Genomic DNA, 21620 nt, shown 5'->3' on the forward strand with positions numbered 1-21620 from the left:
ACACACACACACACACACACACACACACACACACACACACACACACACACACACACACACACACATCAGGCAGCATCCAAGCAAAGTGCACCAAAATATAAGAACTTAATACATAGCAAAACACATTATAGAATACACTGACCAACAAAACACCATTCCTATACCCCCTCACTGGGATCACGTCTGCTTGGATTTGAACACTGAAAAAGAAAGAAAAAAATACAGCGTCATATCCTTTCGATGGCACTTCTTCGTGACTAGCATCATAATCAAGTGTTAATCTGTTGCTACAGCTCGGCATTCACGGCTGCATAGGGGAGATTTTAGTAGTTAAGATGTAAGAAAGAGTCACCATTACCTATTATAATAATGTAGGACAGAGAAACTTTTACTGGGTTTCTTTAGAGAGAGAGAGAGAGAGAGAGAGAGAGAGAGAGAGAGAGACAGACAGAGACAGACAGAGACAGAGAGAGAGAGAGAGAGAGAGAGAGAAAGAGAATGCAAGACCAAGACAGAGACCAAAGGAAGAGATAAGGAAACAGCACATTAACCAACTTACATCCAGCATTAGCCTTCACAGATCCGGATTAGCCAGACACATGTATGCACCCCCAGCACTCTCAGGCGGGGGAATAGAGTCACAATACACCCAGCTGGATCAGAGGCCAAATGCATAAAAATTCTTAGCCATTTTCTACGGTATATATAGTTTCTGTGGAGGATTATGGGGAGTCGCGCGCGCGCGTGCGTGTGCGTGTGTGTGTGTGTGTGTGTGTGTGTGTGTGTGTGTGTGTGTGTGTGTGTGTGTGTGTGTGTGTGTGTGTGTGTGTGTGTGTTCTAGCTAGCGGAAGACGGTTTTATTCAGCCTGCCATTGTTATCACTGGTAGCATTAACCCTTTGACGGTCGGGACAGTTTTTGCCTTATTTTCTAGCAAACCCCAGACGATTTATTTCAGCTGAGAGTGAGTCATGGGAGCCTGAGAGTGTTAATATCTGGTCTGGCTTGTTTGCTAGGTAAGTGAGTGAAGATGATGAAAAAAAAAAAAAAAAACAAGCTATCTTACACACAGCTTCGTCCTAACCTTTCAAGGCCAAGATTTTTTCATTTTATTCTCTGCCATTTGATTCAGCTTAGGAAAAAAAAAATCGTCTGGCAGCAGTGAGAGAGAGAGAGAGAGAGAGAGAGGGCGGAATTTTAGAGGTTCCTTCACTTCATTGACGTCTTGTTTTCGTGCATTATTTTTTTCTCGTAGACTATACTCAATTTAGGACACTTTTTTCAAACTGGAGCAATAGAGGCAGACTTCATTAATCCCTTGAGTATCTAATTCGTCTTTCTTAATTTAAATAAACTCTCCGGAAAGAAGCAAAAGTAGTAGTAGTAGTAGTGGTAGAAGTAATAGTGGTCGTAGCTGTAGTAGAAGTAGTAGTAATAATAATAATAACAATAGTAGTAGTAGTAGTAGTAGTAGTTGCAACACATTTTAATCTGAACGTGAACTCAGACGACTGCAGGCCGAAGTCAATCTGCAGTCTACCATCCTCTTTTTTGGGGAGTAAGAAAAGTGCTACCGCGTGAAGGCGTCCCTCTCGATCACTGGAGAGAAGGCAGTGCAAAAAATCGAAACGGGAGTAAAGGGAATAAGAAAGTTTACATATACGGCCCAAAATAACGCCCAGCGGATTCCGATTACACTAAAGGGAATCGGATTACGCCTGAGGGAATCCAGATGTGGTAGTTGCTTCTTTTACGTCCGCCGCCAATGTTCTCTGTTCCCCATAACAATAAAAGGAGTGGCCCATGCAAAGAACAGTCGAGAGAGAGAGAGAGAGAGAGAGAGAGAGAGAGAACATAGGAATAGTACTAATACTAATAATAGTAATTGTAGTAACAGTTGCAGTAGTAGTAGTAGTATTGGTAGTAGTAGCTGTTGTTGTTGTTGTTGTAGTAGTAGTTGTAATTGGACCATTACCCTTATCCGGTCTCTGTGCAGACTTAACCATTTTCCCCGATAGACCCTCACACACACACACACACACACACACACACACACACACACACACACACACACACACACACACACACACACACACACACACACACACACACACACACACACACACACACACACGAGAGAGAGAGAGAAAAGTCACTGTGATCATTACCTACTGTTTGTGCCTTTTCTGTGTCTTATTTCTTGCCTTTTATTTGCTTTCGTAATTTTATCTTGCGCTCATCTCTGCTCTCTATGTGTCTCGTGCCTTACCTCAATTTTTCTTTTTCTCTTCCTTTTTTTCTATTTTATTTATGTCGCCCCTTTGCCTTTCCGAGACATTTTCTTTGACTTTTTATGCCTTTGCCTTCCGTCTGCTGTCTATGTCTTTATATGTCCTTTTTTTTTGGTGCATATGCTTCTGTGTATCATTGCATGTTTTTTCCCTATATTCTTTGAGCCATGTGTGCGTTTCCTCTGCCTTCTGTGTGTTTTAGCCTTTTATCGTATGTGATTTACCTCTTTATGCCTTGTCTGTGCCTAATACATACCTTTGTTGGCTGATTCTCTTTCGTATTTTTGTTCCTATAGTTTTATGTCTGTGTGTACCTTGCCATTTTTATCTTTTTTATTACTTTTCTATTTTCTTGTTGTGCTTTTGCTTTTCTTTTCGTTATACCTTCCGTTTATTGTTTTTGTGCCCTCGTCTTTATTTTTATTTTTTTTTTTATATCCGTACCTTTGCATTTATTGTCTTTTTCTTCCTTTGTCTTTTCTTTGTCTACCTATAATCAGACTACTTAATTCTGTAAGGAGTGGCCACAAACAAATCGTCTCCATGTCTCCGTGTCCTTTGCCATCTCGCTGCCCTCCCCCCAACTTATACCCCCCCTCTCTGATATACCTCTCTTCTCCATCCCTTCATCTCATCCTTGGTCTCCTCTTCCCTCTCTCGTCCCTCACCTCACTCACATACACTTTCCTAGTTAATCTCTCACTCTCCATCCCCTCCACATGGCCAAACCACCTCAGTGTATTTCACCTAACGCCTTCAGTCACATTCATGTCCACACCACAACGCTTTCTAACATCCTCATTTGTCAGTGTGTCTTCATGTAACTCCACGTGCTCCTCTCAGATAACCCACTTCCACTGCTCTCACTCTTGGCTTAAACCCTTCCAACAAGGTCTAAGCTTCGCTTGCATACGGTAGGGTAGCGATCACAATACTGTCATGCAGCGACTTCTTTTTACTTCCATGCTCACTTCCCTGTTTCTTACTGTCATGCAGCGACTTCTTTTTACTTCCATGCTCACTTCCCTGTTTCTTATCACTGCTTTCAATGAACCAGCAACCTTTCTTCCCTGCTGTACCCTTTCAAGCACTTCATCCTCCAAACTTCCATCCTTACTCATCACACTACCTAAATACTTTAATGCATTCACATTTTCTATTTCCTCACTATCCAACATTGCTGTGCATTCAGCGACTTCATTTCTATCAGAGATCTCAAGTTTGCTCTTCCCTACATTCACATTAAGATTCCATTTCTTACACACTCTCCCAAACTCATTCACCAAGCCCTGCAGTTCCGCTTCGTCTTCATAGAACAATATAGTATCATCTGTAAACAAAACACACACTACCCTCTCTCATTAGGGACGCTACGCCATCGACTGCCCTACCTTGTATCTCTTTTATAACCCCCTCCATATACAGATTGAACAACCATGGAGACATGACACATCCCTGTTTCAATCCAGCATCCAGATTTAAAAAATAACCTAGTCCACTGTTATTTTTCATTTTTATCTTTGCCGTGCCTTATCTATGTGTTCTTTTGTCTTTTGTGTCTTTTGTGTCGTTGCTTTTTGGCCTTGTTGTAGTATTTTCTTTTTCTTTGCGCCTTTATCATTTTGTCTTTTTGTCCCTTTGCCTTTTTTTGTGCCTTTTCTTTTTTGTTATATTTTCGTCTTGGCGGTTTTTATGGCTGCATCACCCTGCTGTTTTTGTCTGTATCTTTGCCTTTTTGTGCCATCATTGTCTTTATGCCTTTTCTAGCCCTGTCTTGTGTATCTCCACCTTTTTGTCTTTTTGTTCCTTTTCTCTTCTGGTTTGATCTTTTTGCCCTTTTCACTGCCCTTTCTTTTTAATTGTGTCTTTTCTGTGTTTTATTAGCTTTCCTTACCATCTCTGTCTTTTTCGTCTTTGTCACTTTTGATGCATTTTATCAGCACTTTCGTATTTCTTCTCTGTCTTTTTGCCTTTTTTGTCTCGGTGTCTTTCCTTAACTGTCTTGTGCCTTTCTTTTTCCTTTTTATGCATTTTATAAATCTTCTCCTCCATTTCGCAACATTGTCTTGTCTTCCACGTGCCTTTTCACTACTTTTTTTTTTTTTTTTTGTAGTGCCCTTTCACGGCTTTTGTGTGTGTGTGTGTGTGTGTGTGTGTGTGTGTGTGTGTGTGCATGCGCGCGCCATTTCACAATCTTCTCTTTGCTTCATTTTTTTTTCACTGCCTTTAAATTGTTTTTACATCTTTTCACAGGGACTTTGGGTTACTGTGCCTTTTATTCTTTATTATCCTTTATAAATGTGTCTTTTTTTTTTTTTTTTTCGTTTGCGGAGGCCTAAAGTAAGCATTGCAGTCTACGAAGCTGTCTGACGGATAGTGCTAGGATTCGAATCCTGGTGCGTGTCCATCCATCTTTTACGTGTTGGTAGTTAAATGAGTATCTACGGTAACACCTAGGGGAAATAACTGAGGTGACTTGGATGATGCAATGACATTGTGTTCTAGGACAGTAGGCGAATAACATGATACAGGCACAAAGGCCTAAATTTACTGAGTTCAGCACCGCAGCGAAGCGCCTCATTTTTGCCTTTTATTTTTCTCTGTGTACACTGTTTTTTCCTGTCTTCTCTATCTTTTTCTCTTCATTTGGTCATTTATCAGACTCATGGTGTTTATAGTCTGCTTGTTTGCCCATATCTTAGCTTACGTACATTTTACTTCCGTTTTGCACCATCAGCACTCTGCCAGTTTTTTCTTGTGTGCCTTTTCTCTGTCTTGTCTTCCCCTCTTTTGCCTTTTCCCTCCATTTATTCATGTGTCCCTTCTATCCTTCCACTTCCTGTACGATTTACCTGCTATTGTGTGCTTCGTTTTCTGTCCCTTCTCTCTCTTTTTTGCTGTTTTTGTTCCTTGTATTTTTTTTTTCCTGCTTTTGGGGTTATTTTCTGGCTTTCGCTGACTTTTGTGGTTTTCTCTGACCCTATGTACTCTTCATTTCCTTTGGTGTTTCTACGTTCATAGATGTATACTTTTTTGAGGCTATAAAAACGTGTCAAAGGTCTCAGCAGAAATATTTAGAAATATTTTTGGAGATACCAGGCCCAAGTAAAGCCACTAGAATATTCTTTGTTCCCCTTGTGGTGTGATAAGTATGAAACAGGGACTAAGCATTCTGAATTAATAACACCACCAAATGAGCACGGTTTCACTTCTGTGAGGACTCCTTTTGTTGAGTGTACATACATAGCAGTTCTCAGGCACTTGACGCTGAAATAAAGGCGCTTTGGTAAGAAGAACGAGAACGCCAAGAAGGAACAGAGAACAAAACAAAAGACGGCCTCGTTGTGAAGTGGTAAAGAGGTCGTAGAAAAATGCAAGTCTTTGTAGCAAATGGGTTAAGAGGTCAATATTTTTCCATCCAATCCAATTTGTCAAATACCGCCATCAATCGGGCCTGTCGTAGGGCCAATTACCACCCTCCCAACTTTTGCTAACCTTTTAACTCGGAGGCAAAAATTTGGCTAAGTTTCCCTTCATGATTTTGACCAAATTTTGTCAACAGAAAATGGGGGTCGAAGTTTTTTGCGTTTCAAGTTTATGGTGATTGGAATAATTTTTCTTGTGCCGGCCGTTCTTTGCTCTCTCTCTCTCTCTCTCTCTCTCTCTCTCTCTCTCTCTCTCTCTCTTAATCTGCTTACTTTATGCTCTTTCTGGGATCTCTTTCTGTTTCTCTCATTTCCTCTTTCCTTCACTTCTTCGTCTTGTTCACCTTCTCCTCCCCCCCCTGCTCGCTATCTCTCTCTCTCTCTCTCTCTCTCTCTCTCTCATCCTCAGCTTCCTCTTCCCTTCCCTCCTTCTCCATTCTCTTCCTTTCTACTCTCCTCCTCCTTTCACTCTCTTCTTTGCACTCAGTCATATGTTCCTGAATATGCCTTGTTAGGTGAGATTTGGAGGAGGAGGAGGAGGAGGAGGAGGAGGAGGACGAAGAAGAGGAGGAGGAGGATAAAAAGAGTGGATTTTGGAGAGAGAGAGAGAGAGAGAGCAAGAAATTTCACCCTCTCCTCTCTCCTTTGACTCCTTCACTATTTCATCCTTACTACGACTGCCACACGATTTTACACACCTTGAGAAATTCATCTAGCTGATTGACATAGTGAGATTTGGAGGAGGAGGAGGAGGAGGAGGTCTTCCCAAAGCTGAGGAAAATCGTATGGAGGTGGACCGAAGGAGAGAAAAAGTGCCTCGTCGTAGTGAAGGGATGAAGTGATAATAATAATGAAAATGGTAGTGGAAGATAATTAACTCATTCGTTATTGTGTTTTTTTTTATATAATTAGGCTTCCACCAGACGATTTTATTCAGCTCAGGAAAGGTTTGAAGTACTGAAGGGGTTGTTTAAGAGTATGGCCCCCTCCAGTTCCAAAAGCGTCCCACTAATCTGAATAAAATCGTCTGGAGATGCTAGGAATAAAGAAGTCGTCGGTTGGAGAGGGTAAAACACACACACACACACACACACACACACACACACACACACACACACACACACACACACACACACACATTTTTCATCGCCTCTCTCTCTCTCTCTCTCTCTCTCTCTCTCTCTCTCTCTCTCACTCACTAAACTAGTGGATGGAACGCTGGCATTAAGGAACCGACAGCTTTTAACCCCGGACGAATAACAAAACAAACAAACAAAAGATGGCGTCCTTGGGCTGGTGGAGTTAAGGTTAATAAGGCAAAAATTAGCGCTAAAAATAAACGATCTTATTGGAAACAGATAATTAATTGCGTATGAGCAGGGGGAAGTAATTAGGAAAACTCATTAGTGAAAACAAGAGATGAAATAGGTCGCGGAAATTTAGGTGGTGTTGTGGTCTGTAAATTAAGGGTGGATGCTTGTTTATGCGGGGCAGGTGGAGGTATGAGAGAGAGAGAGAGAGAGAGAGAGAGAGAGAGAGAGAAGGGAGACTATTCTACAGTATATTTGCCTCCACTGGCCACTCCCTCCCTACCTCCCACGCTTCCCACTTCTGATGACTGGCTAAAACTAATGAACGGAAAATGGCTGTACCTTTTTTAACCTGTTGTAAGATGTTAGAGGAGAGCAACGCGTGCTTACTTTACTGTACCTCTTTGAGAAAACTTTGAATTCAGCTTTTAACACTGCCAGTATCGTCCGACCCACAGCTTCCGTCATCAAAGGTTGTGCTCCTCCCGTCCTCCTGCACCCACCACTATCGCACTCTGTCCCACACACATTCTTATCTTCCCACCCCACACTTTTCCATCCCCATCCCTCTTACTTCCATAGATTCATCCTGATAAAGAATACGTAAATGCTTCTATTCTCGTCTGCCAAGGAGGCTACCCCAGTACCTCTTCCTTACCACTGTATTGTAACATTTGGCTTGGTAAACTCTCATGTTTTCGCAACTCATCCTTAATTGAATGGAATCATTTGGTAATAGCTGGAACAGAATCTTAGAGTTGACCGGACCATTAGGGGGTTAATGGCAAACAGTGCTATATTTTTAGCCCTCTCAGACTGCAGTGATTTACTTTTAGCTGTATAAAATCGTCTGGTGTGAGATGGAAAATAACAAGAACAGATGAGACCATGAGAGGGTGAATATAATAGTGTTTGTTATTGCTGCAGATATTATCCATTACGAAAATATATTAATAGCATACTGTGGAGTGTGACAGTTTAATAAATCCATTGGTAAGGAAGACGTGCCAGTCAGCCTCGTGAGTTGACAGTACGGGCCTGAAAAAAAAAGAAAAAAAAAAAAAAGAAAAAAAAAGCGGACAGTAAAGAGTAAACACGAAAGAGAGAGAGAAAGTGAGAGAGAGAGAGAGAGAGAGAGAGAGAGAGGGGAGAGGGAAGGTCTTAGTTTGTCGAGTGTTGCGTCTTACCACAAAATTAAATCACTTTCTCAACTTCTGTAGTTATATTTTTAAAGATACGTAGAAAAAATAGATTTATGTAATTCACAGGGTACGCAAGGGTGTCGTGGGTGCGAAACGTTTCTGGGAAGAAGTTTTTCGTGGTGTGTGTGTGTGTGTGTGTGTGTGTGTGTGTGTGTGTGTGTGTGTGTGTGTGTGTGTGTGTGTGTGTAAAAAGACGCGCCTTGCTTTATATACAGTCCAGTGCTCAGGTTGTGTGGGTGTGGGTGATGTGTGTGTGTTCTAAGAGGTGTTAGTGCTGGTGTGAGTTTTGCGTGTTTAGAAATGTGTGTGGGTGTTGGTGTATGAGTGAATGTATAGGTAGGTGGCGCAGGAGTGTGTAGAGAGCTCTGTGGGTATTGTTGTGGATAATTGTGTATGTGTCGGTGTCACTGCCGGTGTGTGGGTGTAGGTATGAGTAAGAGTTTGAGTGTGAGTGGCGTAGGTGTATATAGAGAGGTTCCTGAGGTGTACCCTGAGGTGTACTATTCTTAGGCATGTAAGGTGTGGGTGTAAGTGCTAAGATGGAGTGACATGAAGAGCATCTTAGTGCTCTGTTTGTCTCATTGTTTGCAGGAGAAGTTGAGAAGAATTGATGTGTGTGTGTGTGTGGGAGGGCAGAAAGATAAAGAGAGAGAGAGAGAGAGAGAGAGAGAGAGAGAGAGAGAAAGAAGAGAGACTATTCTACAGTATATTTGCCTCCACTGGCCACTCCCTCCCTGCCTCCCACGCTTCACACTTCTAATGACTGACTAAAACTAATGAACGGAAAATGCCTGTACCTTTTTAAATTACCAGTGCAATAGTTAGCATCATCATTTTTAACCTGTTGTAAGATGTTAGAGGAGAGCAACGCGTGCTTACTTTATTGTACCTCTTTGAGAATACTTTGAATTCAGCTTTTAACACTGCCAGTATCGTCCGACCCACAGCTCCTGTCATCAAAGGTTGTGCTCCTCGCGTCCTTCTGCACCCACCACTATCGCACTCTGTCCCACACACATTCTTATCTTCCCACCCCACACTTTTCCATGCCCATCCCTCTTACTTCCGTAGATTCATCCAGATAAAGAATACGTAAATGCTTCTATTCTCGTCTGCCAAGGAGGCTCCCCCAGCACCTCTTCCTTACCACTGTATTGTAACATTTGGCTTGGTAAACTCTCATGTTTTCGCAACTCACCCTTAATTGAATGGAATCATTTGGTAATAGCCGGAACAGAATCCTAGAGTTGTCCGGACCATTAGAGGGTGAATGGCAAACAGTACTATATTTTTAGCCCTCTCAGACTGCAGTGATTTACTTTTAGCTGTATAAAATCGTCTGGTGTGAGATGGAATAAAACACAAGAACAGATGAGACCATGAGAGGGTGAATATAATAGTGTTTGTTATTGCTGCTGCTATTATCCATTACGAGAATATATTAATAGCATACTGTGGAGTGTGACAGTTTAATAAATCCATTGGTAAGGAAGACGTGCCAGACAGCCTCGTGAGTTGACAATACGGGCCTGAATGACAAAAAAAAAAAGGAAAAAAAAGAAAAAAAAAAAAGGGGACAGTAAAGAGTAAACACGAAAGAGAGAGAGAAAGAGAGAGAGGGGGGAGAGGGAAGGTCTTAGTTTGTCGAGTGTTGCGTCTTACCACAAAATTAAATCACTTTGTCAACTTCTGTAGTTATATTTTGATGATACGTAGAAAAAATAGATTATGTAATTCACAGGGCACTCAAGGGTGTCGTGGGTGCGAAACGTTTCTGGAAAGAAGTTTTTCGTGGTGTGTGTGTGTGTGTATGTGTGTGTGTGTGTGTGTGTGTGTGTGTGTGTGTGTGTGTGTGTGTGTGTGTAAAAAGACGCGCCTTGCTTTATATACAGTCCAGTGCTCAGGTTGTGTGGGTGTGGGTTTGGGTGTGGGTGATGTGTGTGTGTTCTAAGAGGTGTTAGTGCTGGTGTGAGTTTTGCGTGTTTAGAAATGTGTGTGGGTGTTGGTGTATGAATGAATGTAGGGGTAGGTGGCGCAGGAGTGTGTAGAGAGCTCTGTGGGTATTGTTGTGGATAATTGTGTATGTGTCAGTGTCACTGCCGGTGTGTGGGTGTAGGTATGAGTAAGAGTTTGAGTGTGAGTGGCGTAGGTGTATATAGAGAGGTTCCTGAGGTGTACCCTGAGGTGTACTATTCTTAGGCATGTAAGGTGTGGGTGTAAGTGCTAAGATGAAGTGACATGAAGAGCATCTTAGTGCTCTGTTTGTCTCATTGTGCGCAGGAGAAGTTGAGAAGAATTGGTGTGTGTGTGTGTGTGGGAGGGCAGGAAGAGAGAGAGAGAGAGAGAGAGAGAGAGAGAGAGAGAGAGAGAGAGAGAGAGAAAGAGAGAGAGAAAGAAGGGAGACTATTCTACAGTATATTTCCCTCCACTGGCCACTCCCTCCCTGCCTCCCACGCTTCACACTTCTAATGACTGACTAAAACTAATGAACGGAAAATGCCTGTACCTTTTTAAATTACCAGTGCAATATTTAGCATCATCATTTTTAACCTGTTGTAAGATGTTAGAGGAGAGCAACGCGTGCTTACTTTATTGTACCTCTTTGAGAATACTTTGAATTCAGCTTTTAACACTGCCAGTATCGTCCGACCCACAGCTCCCGTCATCAAAGGTTGTGCTCCTCCCGTCCTCCTGTACCCACCACTATCGCACTCTGGCCTTATCATCCCACCCCACACTTTTCCATCCCCATCCCTCTTACTTCCGTAGATTCATCCTGATAAAGAATACGCAATAAATGCTTCTATTCTCGTCTGCCAAGGAGTCTCCCCCATCACCTCTTCCTTACCACAGTATTGTAACATTTGGCCTGGTAAAGTCTCTCAAGTTGTCGCGACTCACCCTTAATTGAATGGAATGATTTGGTAATAGCTGGAACAGAATCCTAGAGTTATCCGGACCATTAGAGGGTTAATGGCAAAAAGTACTATATTTTTAGCCCTCTCAGACTGCAGTGATTTACTTTTCGCTGTATAAAATCAGCTGGGGTGAGATGGAATAAAACACAAGAACAGATGAGACCATGAGAGGGTGAATATAATAGTGTTTGTTATTGCTGCAGATATTATCCATTAGGAAAATATATTAATAGCATACTGTGGAGTGTGACAGTTTAATAAATCCATCGGTAAGGAAGACGTGCCAGACAGCCTCGTGAGTTGACAGTACGGGCCCGAAAAAAAAAAAAAAAGAGGCGGACAGTAAAGAGTAAACACGAAAGAGAGAGAGAAAGAGAGAGAGAGAGAGGGGAGAGGGAAGGTCTTAGTTTGTCGTGTGTTGCGTCTTACCACAAAATTAAATCACTTTCTCAACTTCTGTAGTTATATTTTGATGATACGTAGAAAAAATAGATTATGTAATTCACAGGGTACGCAAGGGTGTCGTGGGTGCGAAACGTTTTTGGGAAGAAGTTTTTCGTGGTGTGTGTGTGTGTGTGTGTGTGTGTGTGTGTGTGTGTGTGTGTGTGTGTAAAAAAAGACGCGCCTTGCTTTATATACAGTCCAGTGCTCAGGTTGTGTGGGTGTGGGTTTGGGTGTGGGTGATGTGTGTGTGTTCTAAGAGGTGTTAGTGCTGGTGTGAGTTTTGCGTGTTTAGAAATGTGTGTGGGTGTTGGTGTATGAGTGAATGTAGGGGTAGGTGGCGCAGGAGTGTGTAGAGAGCTCTGTGGGTATTGTTGTGGATAATTGTGTATGTGTCGGTGTCACTGCCGGTGTGTGGGTGTAGGTATGAGTAAGAGTTTGAGTGTGAGTGGCGTAGGTGTATATAAAGAGGTTCCTGAGGTGTACCCTGAGGTGTACTATTCTTAGGCATGTAAGGTGTGGGTGTAAGTGCTAAGATGAAGTGACATGAAGAGCATCTTAGTGCTCTGTTTGTCTCATTGTGTGCAGGAGAAGTTGAGAAGAATTGATGTGTGTGTGTGTGTGTGTGTGTGTGTGTGTGTGGGAGGGCAGGAAGACAAAGAGAGAGAGAGAGAGAGAGAGAGAGTCGTAAGTGTATTTGTTTGTGACGAATTTCACCACAGACAATCCACCACTGAAAAATCCGCCAATAAATTAATCACACAGACACAAAGATAAGTTAATAAAAATCCACAACAAAACCAGCATTAATAACTATTGGGGTATGACAAAAGCACTATCCCCTTCGCCCACACAGACATTGATTGAATGGTGCGGTTTAGCTACATTTACACTCGAACAATTAAATCATTCGACACGAGGCCGAAATTTAAATATATTTTTGCCACTCTCAGACCACTTTATTCAGCTTCAGGGAGGTTGGTTGAACTTGAAGGGTTATTTATATTCTACATTGACTACTTCAGTAACAGAGGCCTTTCTTTTAACTGAATATAATCGTCAGGGTGTCGCAAGAATATACTTTCAAGGTAACCCTAACTGAAGCACAAAGATAGGTACCCGTTTGCACTTGTCATACGATTTTTTTTAGCACAGGTTAACCGTTCCGAACTGGATGGGTTTGAGCTGCAGTCGTCTTTGTTAAACCCTGGACTACGACAGGTGTTCCCTAAGATGAATATACCCCACTGATAGTCGCCAAAACCTACTAGAAATGACAACACGACGCTGAAGAGGACAACGTTAAGTAGAACACAAAGAGAGGTATTAGTATTTGTGAGTGTGTGTGTGTGTGTGTGTGTGTGTGTGTGTGTGTGTGTGTGTGTGAGAGAGAGAGAGAGAGAGAGAGAGAGAGAGAGAGAGAGAGAGAGAGGCTGATAGATTTTGCCGTGTATATCAACCCGTTCTTAACGCAAACGTCGTGTATATATTAATCTTGGTATATCCACACAATTTTATTCATATTAGTAGACTTTGAACTGGAGGAGTGAGGTGAGGGATTCTTTAACCCTTTCACTCTGGGATGCTCTTCTAAAGCTCTGGTCACACGAACACATTTCTAGTAGATTCTTGCCACACAGTTTTTCAGTCATATCGAAGAAGTTTATCTGTAATTTTTTAAGGCGATTTTTTTTTTTTTTTTACGAACACAGGCAAGATTTCGGGGTCAAATGCTGCTACTATTTTATTTCATTGCATCAAGTATATCATTAACGGATGAGTATGTAGACAGTCAAGTTCAGTCATGTCTTTATGCATAAGATATACATTGGATTTAGAAATATTTATGCATCCTTTTTTGGTGATAGATGGAAACTATTTTTACAAGCATTATTTTATTGTCTAGAGTGGCCTGGCTTATTTGTTTATGTCTTCCCCGCCGGAGTAAACAAAAGATCAAGCCCCTTTTCACTTTTAAATCAGTTTACAGAGCAAATATGATATGGCATAAATATGGGTGACAGGGCATAAAAGCATGTGTCATTGTCATAATATTTCGGCATATTCAGCTGGTCATGCTTACCTCAATCACCTGTTGGCATTACGAAGGTATCCAGTTACTGTCATTTTAGGGGAAAATTTTTAGAAGATTGTATAAATTCTCAGTAAGAACATTTGACGAGGAAAACGTGAACCATACTCTCTCTCTCTCTCTCTCTCTCTCTCTCTCTCGCGCGCGCGCGCGCGCGCGCGCGCTGGGAGAGTCTGGAACAAGATTTTTTTTAGGTGACCATTTTTGGAAGACGACAGGATTTGTTCGAAAGCATACCTTCTGTAACCCCGGCTTAAGCTGAACTGTATCCTCTAGTAATGGTAAAAATAAAATAATAATAATAATAATAATAATAATAATTATAATAATAACAACACAAGAGTTACGCGTCAATATTTACTCTCGCGAAATGCCTGCAAATTTGACTCTCGCTTTATTTATTCATGCTGGTCTGATTTTGTGTAGCCTGCATCACTCGTATTTATTAACTTGGGTTTGTGCACGCTGATTAAATAAGGGGAGGCCGGGGGAGAGGGGGACTGGAGTAGAGGGAACAACGGGGGTAGAAAGGGGGATTGGAAGGAGGGAGGGAGAGCGAGGGGGATGGGGATAGGACACATGCAAGGGGACTGAGAGAGAGAGAGAGAGAGAGAGAGAGAGAGAGAGAGAGAGAGATTGCCCTGATGAGGACAAAAGGATGGAGGTGTTGATGAAGCGAGGGTCAGGTGGAGTTACTGTAACAAGCGATGGGAGAGTACGGGTGGGGAGTAGGGGCCGGGGGGAGTCTGGTGTTTGTGTTCCTGCTTTTGTTTTCACCCCTCGACGCGCCAGGTAGTACAAGGGTAAACATGAGGGAAAGAGCTAAATTCAGGATACGTATAATATGATCAGACCGATGGAGATGATTATATTTACCTTAACACTGGTGGCACACTCCAAGACACACCCGCTGACAGTTTATTTTTGCATGTTACTCGCTTACTTTCTCGTGAAACGATTTAAATAGCACACAGGAGGATATTTATAGAGTATTAACATGTATTTTCTGCAGCAAGAGGTTCATACGCAGCATTCCAAGGTTAGGATCCCACTATTTCGTGAGGTCTCTGCCAAGGTGAACGATACTGTCTTCAGCAGCTGGATAATAGTAAGGACTCTTTTGAAGGCCAAACACACTCCTGAGGAAGTCCAAGGGAAAAGAAATTATTACTGGTGAGGCACTTAAATGACACCCTGCTGGCTCACAGGCCGTCTCAGTGCAGCTACAGTAAGACCCATTGTTCTTCCGTGGCGTTCCGTGTTATGATTACTGTTATTCCGGCAAGACGCTTGTACGCAGTCGACTGGTACTTTTGTATTGTGTATTTCTGCGTGCATTTGTAGTTATGTACGTATGCAACTCCCCACCACCCGCCATATCATCCTTGGACCCCTACTTAAGGAAGAAAAAAATGAGTTAGTGAGAGAGTGAGTGAATGACACAGTAAGGGACGTACACACTGGCCTGTATTCTCGTCCGGTAAGAAACCTCCCTAACACCTCTTCCTCAACGATTTATTTATACAAACTACGCATTAATATCCTCTCTTTTGCTTCTTATATCTTTTTAATGTGGCCATAAAGTGCATGATTATCACATAGGGATTTAGTAACAAAGAAGAATAAAAAATAAACCGGTATGTGGTAAAAAAAGGAGTGAAGAATATAGATTTGTTATTGTGTCTGATGGATGACATATTTAACCACCTCAGTCCGTGCGTAATAAACTTGTGTACTGTAGCCACATTGAAATATAAGAGACACAGTGAAGGAGCCAGGTGTCCATGCAGAGGGAGAGGGGGAGGGAGGCAGACAAGAAGGGACATAGGCAGTAAGGAAGAGAGAGTGAGAAGGTGGGAGAAATGGAAGTATGGAGGTAGAGAATGTGTGTGTGTGTGTGTGTGTGTGTGTGTGTGTGTGTGTGTGTGTGTGTGTGTGTGTGTGTGTGAGAGAGAGAGAGAGAGAGAGAGAGAGAGAGAGAAGGGGAAGGAGGAGGGAGGGAAAAGAAAAATAACAGAGCGAGGGAAGTGGGGAGAAGGAGGCATACCATAAGGGAGGGAGGTAGGAGAGGTATTGAGGGAGTAAGGTAGGGGAGGGGGAAGAGGAAGAGAAGGAAAAGAGGGAGGGAGGATGAAAAGAAGGGAGGGAGGGAGGAAGGGAGGGGGAGAGAAGAAGAAAGTAAGCAGGAAAAGTACATCAGGAGGAAGGGAGAAACAGTACAGAGGGGTAGAGTGAAGTAGGGATATTTCAAAAGAAGGAAGGAAAGAAAGAAAGAAAAACAAGAAAGAAAGGAAGGAAGGTAGGATGGTAGAGATCAATAAAATAGGAACAGGAAGGAATATCATACAGGAAGGTAGAGAAGGAAGGATTAGAGAGAAAGAGAGAGAGAGAGGAACGAATGAGATTGCCTCGAGGGGTGACAAAAGAAAATCACAAGGGGGTCGAGTTGTTTGTGATGTGCCCCTCCCATATACCCAACCAATCTGAAGAGCTGGTGGGGTTGGGGAGGGATCGGGGAGGATAGTGAGGTTGGAGGGGACGTGAGAAAAGTGTGGGGTGGTGGAGAAGGACTGGGAGGGGCAGGGGAGGAAAGGAGGGGAGGAAAGAAAGAAAGAGAAAATTGTGACAAGGGATGAGGGAAAAAGCAAAAGAGCGGAAATAGAAAGAAGATGGGGAAATTGGGGAATTAGGAGGGTGTGGTGGGGAGGAGAGGTTCTGGACAGAGGGTGGGAGGGCAAGGACTGAGCTAGAGAAAAGGAAATCTGACTAGAGGAAGACTAGAGAGTAACAAGAAACAGAGGAATGATATACTGGAGAGCAAGGGGAAAAGTGGAGAGGGGTTGGAGGGTTTTAAGGAGGGTAAGAAATGTGAAGAAGGCGTGAGAGGAAGGAGGAGTGTCTGGGGAGGGTGTGGGAAGGTTTGTAGAGGGTAGGGAGGAAGGATACTGTGTAGAGTGACGAGAGGAGGGGAAATGTATAATGCCGAGGGATGGTTGGAAGCGAAGGATGGTTGGATGCGCGGGAGGTTGATCATGGTGTGAGAAGGATGGGATATGGAGGGGGATCTGGGGAGAAGAGGGAAGGAAAGGAGGGCTTAGAAAGGAAGGAGAGTGATAGAAGAGAGTGATATTAAAAGTGGGAAAAGTAAAAGAGTGAAAGTAAAGAAGGGAAGAGAGAAGAAGTGGCTGATAAAACTGAGAAGTCCAAAAAAGGAGGGATAGAAGGGATTTACAGATGAAATTCGAATAAAGGGAAAGAAGGAAAAGGAAAAGAACGAAGCTAAAAAAAAAAAAAGGAACCAAAGAAAAGGAAATCTGTCAAAAAAATGGAAATGAAAAGGACATACGAGAAATGGATGATAAAGAAGAAAGGAATATATAAGAATGAAACAGAACAAGGAAGGACGTGATATCTAAGAAAAGTGACAAGAGAAGGGGTAGGTTTGGGGAGAGAGAGAGAGAGGGGGGGGAGCTTTGCCTAATGCTTCAACCAGTGAGGGGCCAAAAGCTCTCCAGATGTTATTGTTAGTCCTCAGTAACTACCTCTTCTACTCCACACCTCTTTGAGTACAAATTAACAGCCAGGCGCAAAAGTTGACCTACGATGCCACAGCGTCTTCTCCACACTGAGGGCCTATCCTGACCTACACTCCCCTCCCCAACGCATGTGTCATAGAAAGTGGAATATGGGCAGAGGAATATATCAAGGATCTCTCAGGAATATTTGTCGCCAGAGGAATGTGAGCAGAGATTGAATATTGTACACATATTTCATTCCTCTATCTCCATCCGACGATTTCTTATTTTTGTTGACACACACACACACACACACACACACACACACACACACACACACACACACACACACACACACACACACACACACACACACACACACACACACACACACACACACACACACACACACACACACACACACACACACACACACACACACACACACACACAGTCTCTCTCTCTCTCTCTCTCTTGCTAACTTTTTGCTCTTTCTTTCTCGTCCTTCAACTAACCTGTCTCTTTTCCTTTCTCTTTCCTCTAAAACCCTTCCCCTTTCCCTTCTTCCTCCCACCCCTCTCTACCCCCACCGACATCACTCCTTCCTTCCCCGCCTCCCCAGTCTCTATTACCCTTGTCTCTCGCTCTCTCATTTTCTCTTTACTCTTTTCTCTCACTTTCTCTTCCCTCTAGTAGCCCCCCCCCCCTCTCTCTCCCACCACATCACACCCGTCATGTAGTGTGTGGAAAAACATCGCCTCCTCTCTCCCTGTTGCTGTTGACTTCCCTTTGTTCTCCCGTGAATCATGTCTCCTCTTCCTTCTTTCCCCCTTCGGCTGTCTCCCCCTTTCTCTTCCCCCTCTGCTGTCTTCCACTTCCTCTTCCCTGTCTAGTCTCTCGCCCTTTCTCTTCCCCTTCTGCTGTCTCCCCTTTCTTCTTCCCGCTCTCTCCCCACCTCCCTTTCTCTTCCTTCCTCTTATCTTTCTCTTTCTTATTCTTTCCACTGATCCTCGTCCTCTCTCTTTACTCCCATAGGCCGCTCCCTTCGCATTAGCATCACCGAGTGTTTGTAGGCCAACATTATTGCTTCTCCCGTTGTTTTTATCTCTCTGTTATTTCTGTATCTTCCACTTTCCATCTTCCTACTTCTCTCCATCTTTCCCACTCTTTCCCCTACTAATCTTTCTCCCCCTCGTTCTCCTACTAATCCTTCTCCCTCCCCATCTCTCCCCCTGCAGGCCACTCGCGTCTCATTAGCATCCCTGACTGTGTGGAATTCGATATCTCTCCCCCTCTCCCTATTATCTCTCTCTTTCTCCATCTCTCCCTCTTCCTCCATCTCTCCCTCTCTTCCCCCTCCCTCTCGCTTTTTCTGTGCGCTGCTTTACTAATCTCCCCCATTTTTTACCCAGGCCACACTCCTTCTCAGCATCCCCGAGTGTGTGGAATTCAACATCATTCTGTCTCTGTGTATCTCGTCGCCCATCTCTTTCTCTCCTCTTCCCCTCCTCTTTCCCTCCACTCCTCCCCTCCCGCGTTCTCTTTCCTCTTCATTAATCTCTGCCCTCCTTTTTCCCCTGCAGGTCACACTCGTCGCATCAGCATCCCTGAGTGTGTGGAATTCGACATCACTACCAACGCGTGTCGAGGCTACTGTGAGTCGTGGTCGGTGCCCTCCGCCTGGCAGACACTGGTGTATAACCCACACCAGGTTGTGACCAGCATAGGACAGTGCTGCAACATCATGGAGACCGAGGATGTGAGTAGTGGAGGGAAGGAGTGAAGGAGGGAGAGGAGGAAACGAAGGGTTGAAGAGGGGAAAGATTGTCGGAGGTGAGGGTGGGTAGGAAGGCAGCGAACGTCCGAGAAGAACAAGCATAAGGAATGAAGGGGTAGAGAAAAGTGTGAGTAGGCGTGAGATAGGGAGGGAAAAGGGAGAAAAGAAGAAAGCGATGGACACAGGAAAGAAAATAGGAAAGAGGAACAAAGACTCCTGTCCACCCCACACCAGGTTGTGATCAAAATATTACATTGCTACAGCATCAAGGAGACGGAGGATGTGAGTAGCCGAGGCAGAGATAGAGAAGGAGGGAAAATCTTTGAGGGTGAGAGAAAAGTCAAAGAATGAGATGGGTTGTTTACATTTTTATCTCCAGAAGTAATAAAAAGACGAATGAGCGGAAGAGAAGAAGGAGACAAAAAGAAAGGGAGGGAAGGAAGAGAAAGAAGCGGGAGGAAGTAAGTGAGAGGAGAAGGAAGGAGAGAGATGTTCATAAATAAAGAAAAGGACTGGAGGGACAAACGCTCATGTATAATCCACACCCGATGTTACCAGCATCATGGAGACCGAGGATGTGAGTAGCGGAGGGAAGGAGAGAAGGAGGGAGAGGAAGAAAAGGGGTAGAGTAAAAAGGGGGCTGTGAGAAGTGTGTGTGTATGTGGGAGGGCAGCGAACGTCAGAGGAAAAAGTAATAAGGAATAAAAGTAGGGAGGAAAGGGTAAGACGGAGGGACGTAGGAAAGGAAGAGGGAGAAGAAAAAGTGAAAATGGGAATGACGTAGAAAGGAAAAGAGGAAGTGAGAGACAGAGGAAGGAAAGCAGGAAAGAGGAAGAAAAAAAACAGGTGTATAATCCCGACCAGGTTGTGACCAGTATGGAAGGGTATGGAACATCACTGAGAACGATGATGTGAATACGGGGGCAAGAAGAGGGATGAACGTAGGAAAGGTCTGTGAGGGCAGGAAGGGAGAGAAGAACCAGAGAACGCGATGGGTTATTGTTTGCCAATATTAGCCCCGGAAGGAAGGAAGGGACGAAAGAGATTGAAGACAGGAAGGAGGCAGATAGCAAATGAGGGAAGGAAGGGACGGCAACAAAAGAAAAGGAGAAGGAAGGAGCGAGTGAGGGAGAACTGTAGGAAAAATGTGGAAGGACAAGCGCTGTTGTATAACCTCCACCAGGGTGTTACCAGTATGGATCACTGTTACGAAATCATGGTGGACTAGGATGTGAGCATGGAGGGTGGGAGGGAGACGAGAAGGGAGGGAGGGAGGAAAGGAAGGAAGAAGGAAGGGGAAGAGAGGAGGGAGGGAGAGAGGAAGGGAAAGACACGTGCGAGGAGGGAGGGAGGGAGAGAAAAAAGGAGACAGGTACGAGTTGCGACGTATGTGTCTACAATATAAAGGCATGGCTAACGGGAAAGATGTGGGAGAGAGGATCATGTGAGACGAAGGGATGGATGCAAGGAGGTAAAGAGAGGAGAAGGGAGAGACGCGGGAAAGAAAGGAGGAGAAAGAGATGGGAGTACATTAAAAATGTAGGAGGCTGGGAAGGAAAACAAATATAGAATGAGAGTAAAGATCTAAGCGAGCGAGGAAAGGGATAGACGAAGAAAGGTAGGTAAGCAAGGAGGGAAACAGGAGCAGAGAGGCTTAGAAACGAGAGAAGGGAGAGAGAGTTTAACAGGTAGTGGGAAAGATGGGAACGATGAGAAAGAGATGTAGAGGCAGGAAGAAGGGGTTTAAACTACAGGACCAGATATGGAAGAGGAGAAAAGGAAGAGAAAACACGACGAAAAGGATGAGAGGATAAGACTGAAGAAAGGGGGAAGTTAGGAAGTGTCGACGGAGAGGGGATAGGAAGGAACAGCAAGAACGGTGAAGAAAAAAAATATTACGTGTACATAATGGAGGAAAGGACAGAAAAAAGGAATGGAAGGTAGGTAGGGAGGAGGGAAGGAGTGAAGAGGAGGGGAGTAAGAAGTGAGAAGTGAGGAAGAGAGGGAGAGAAGAGAAGTAAAGAACGAGGGAGGTATGAACGAGATGTAACAGGTAGCAAGACTAAAAGGAGAGGTAAAGGGAAACAAAAGAAAGCACAGACAATAATGAGAGTTTGAGGGGGATGGACAAAGAAGTAGTAAAGACGAGGCAGGTGAGAGATGAGAAACAGAAGAAGGTGGGGAGGTGGAAGGAAGAGATGGAGGAAGGAGAAAAGAAGAGAGGGAGAAATGGAGGCAAAAAAGAGAGGGAGGTGGGAGGAAAAGCAAGGCAGAGAGATAAAAGGCGAGATTCGAGAAAATATAGCAATGAGAGACGAAGGGAGGGAGGCAGAGGAGGGGAAAAGGGAAGATGGGGAGATGAATTAATCCTCTCACTCAGGTAACATTTTTTTTTATTTGGTGTTACCGTTACCACTTGTTTTCTTTATTTATGAAGGGTCCCATGTAGAAAAAGAATAAATGAAGACTAAATCCAACTTTCCAAATTCGAAAAAATATATATTTATATATCTATAAAAACAGATAAGAGTCAGATGGTGGCAAGAATACAGTCAGAAATTTGTCCTCGAGCTGAAGGAGTTAAAGGGAAGGAGAGGAGGAAATGGGTACCAGGGAGAAAAGGACGTGAGAAAGCAAGAGTCAGGAAAAG

At 43.6% G+C, this 21620-nt stretch overlaps 1 protein-coding gene across 1 annotated transcript in view; it reads left to right on the top strand.

Moving 5' to 3' along the window:
* Positions 1 to 21620, top strand: part of Gpa2 (Glycoprotein hormone alpha 2) — a 251782-nt gene that overhangs the window by 212850 nt on the left and 17312 nt on the right. The window contains exon 3 of the mRNA XM_080285352.1: positions 18777 to 18952. Coding sequence (XP_080141478.1) covers positions 18777 to 18952 — 176 coding nt within the window. The remainder of the gene's footprint in view (positions 1 to 18776; positions 18953 to 21620) is intronic.

This window comes from Coenobita brevimanus, chromosome 13 (assembly GCF_032717465.1).
Source record: "Coenobita brevimanus isolate Jiangsu-jjx chromosome 13, ASM3271746v2, whole genome shotgun sequence".
Classification (NCBI taxonomy): domain Eukaryota; kingdom Metazoa; phylum Arthropoda; class Malacostraca; order Decapoda; family Coenobitidae; genus Coenobita; species Coenobita brevimanus.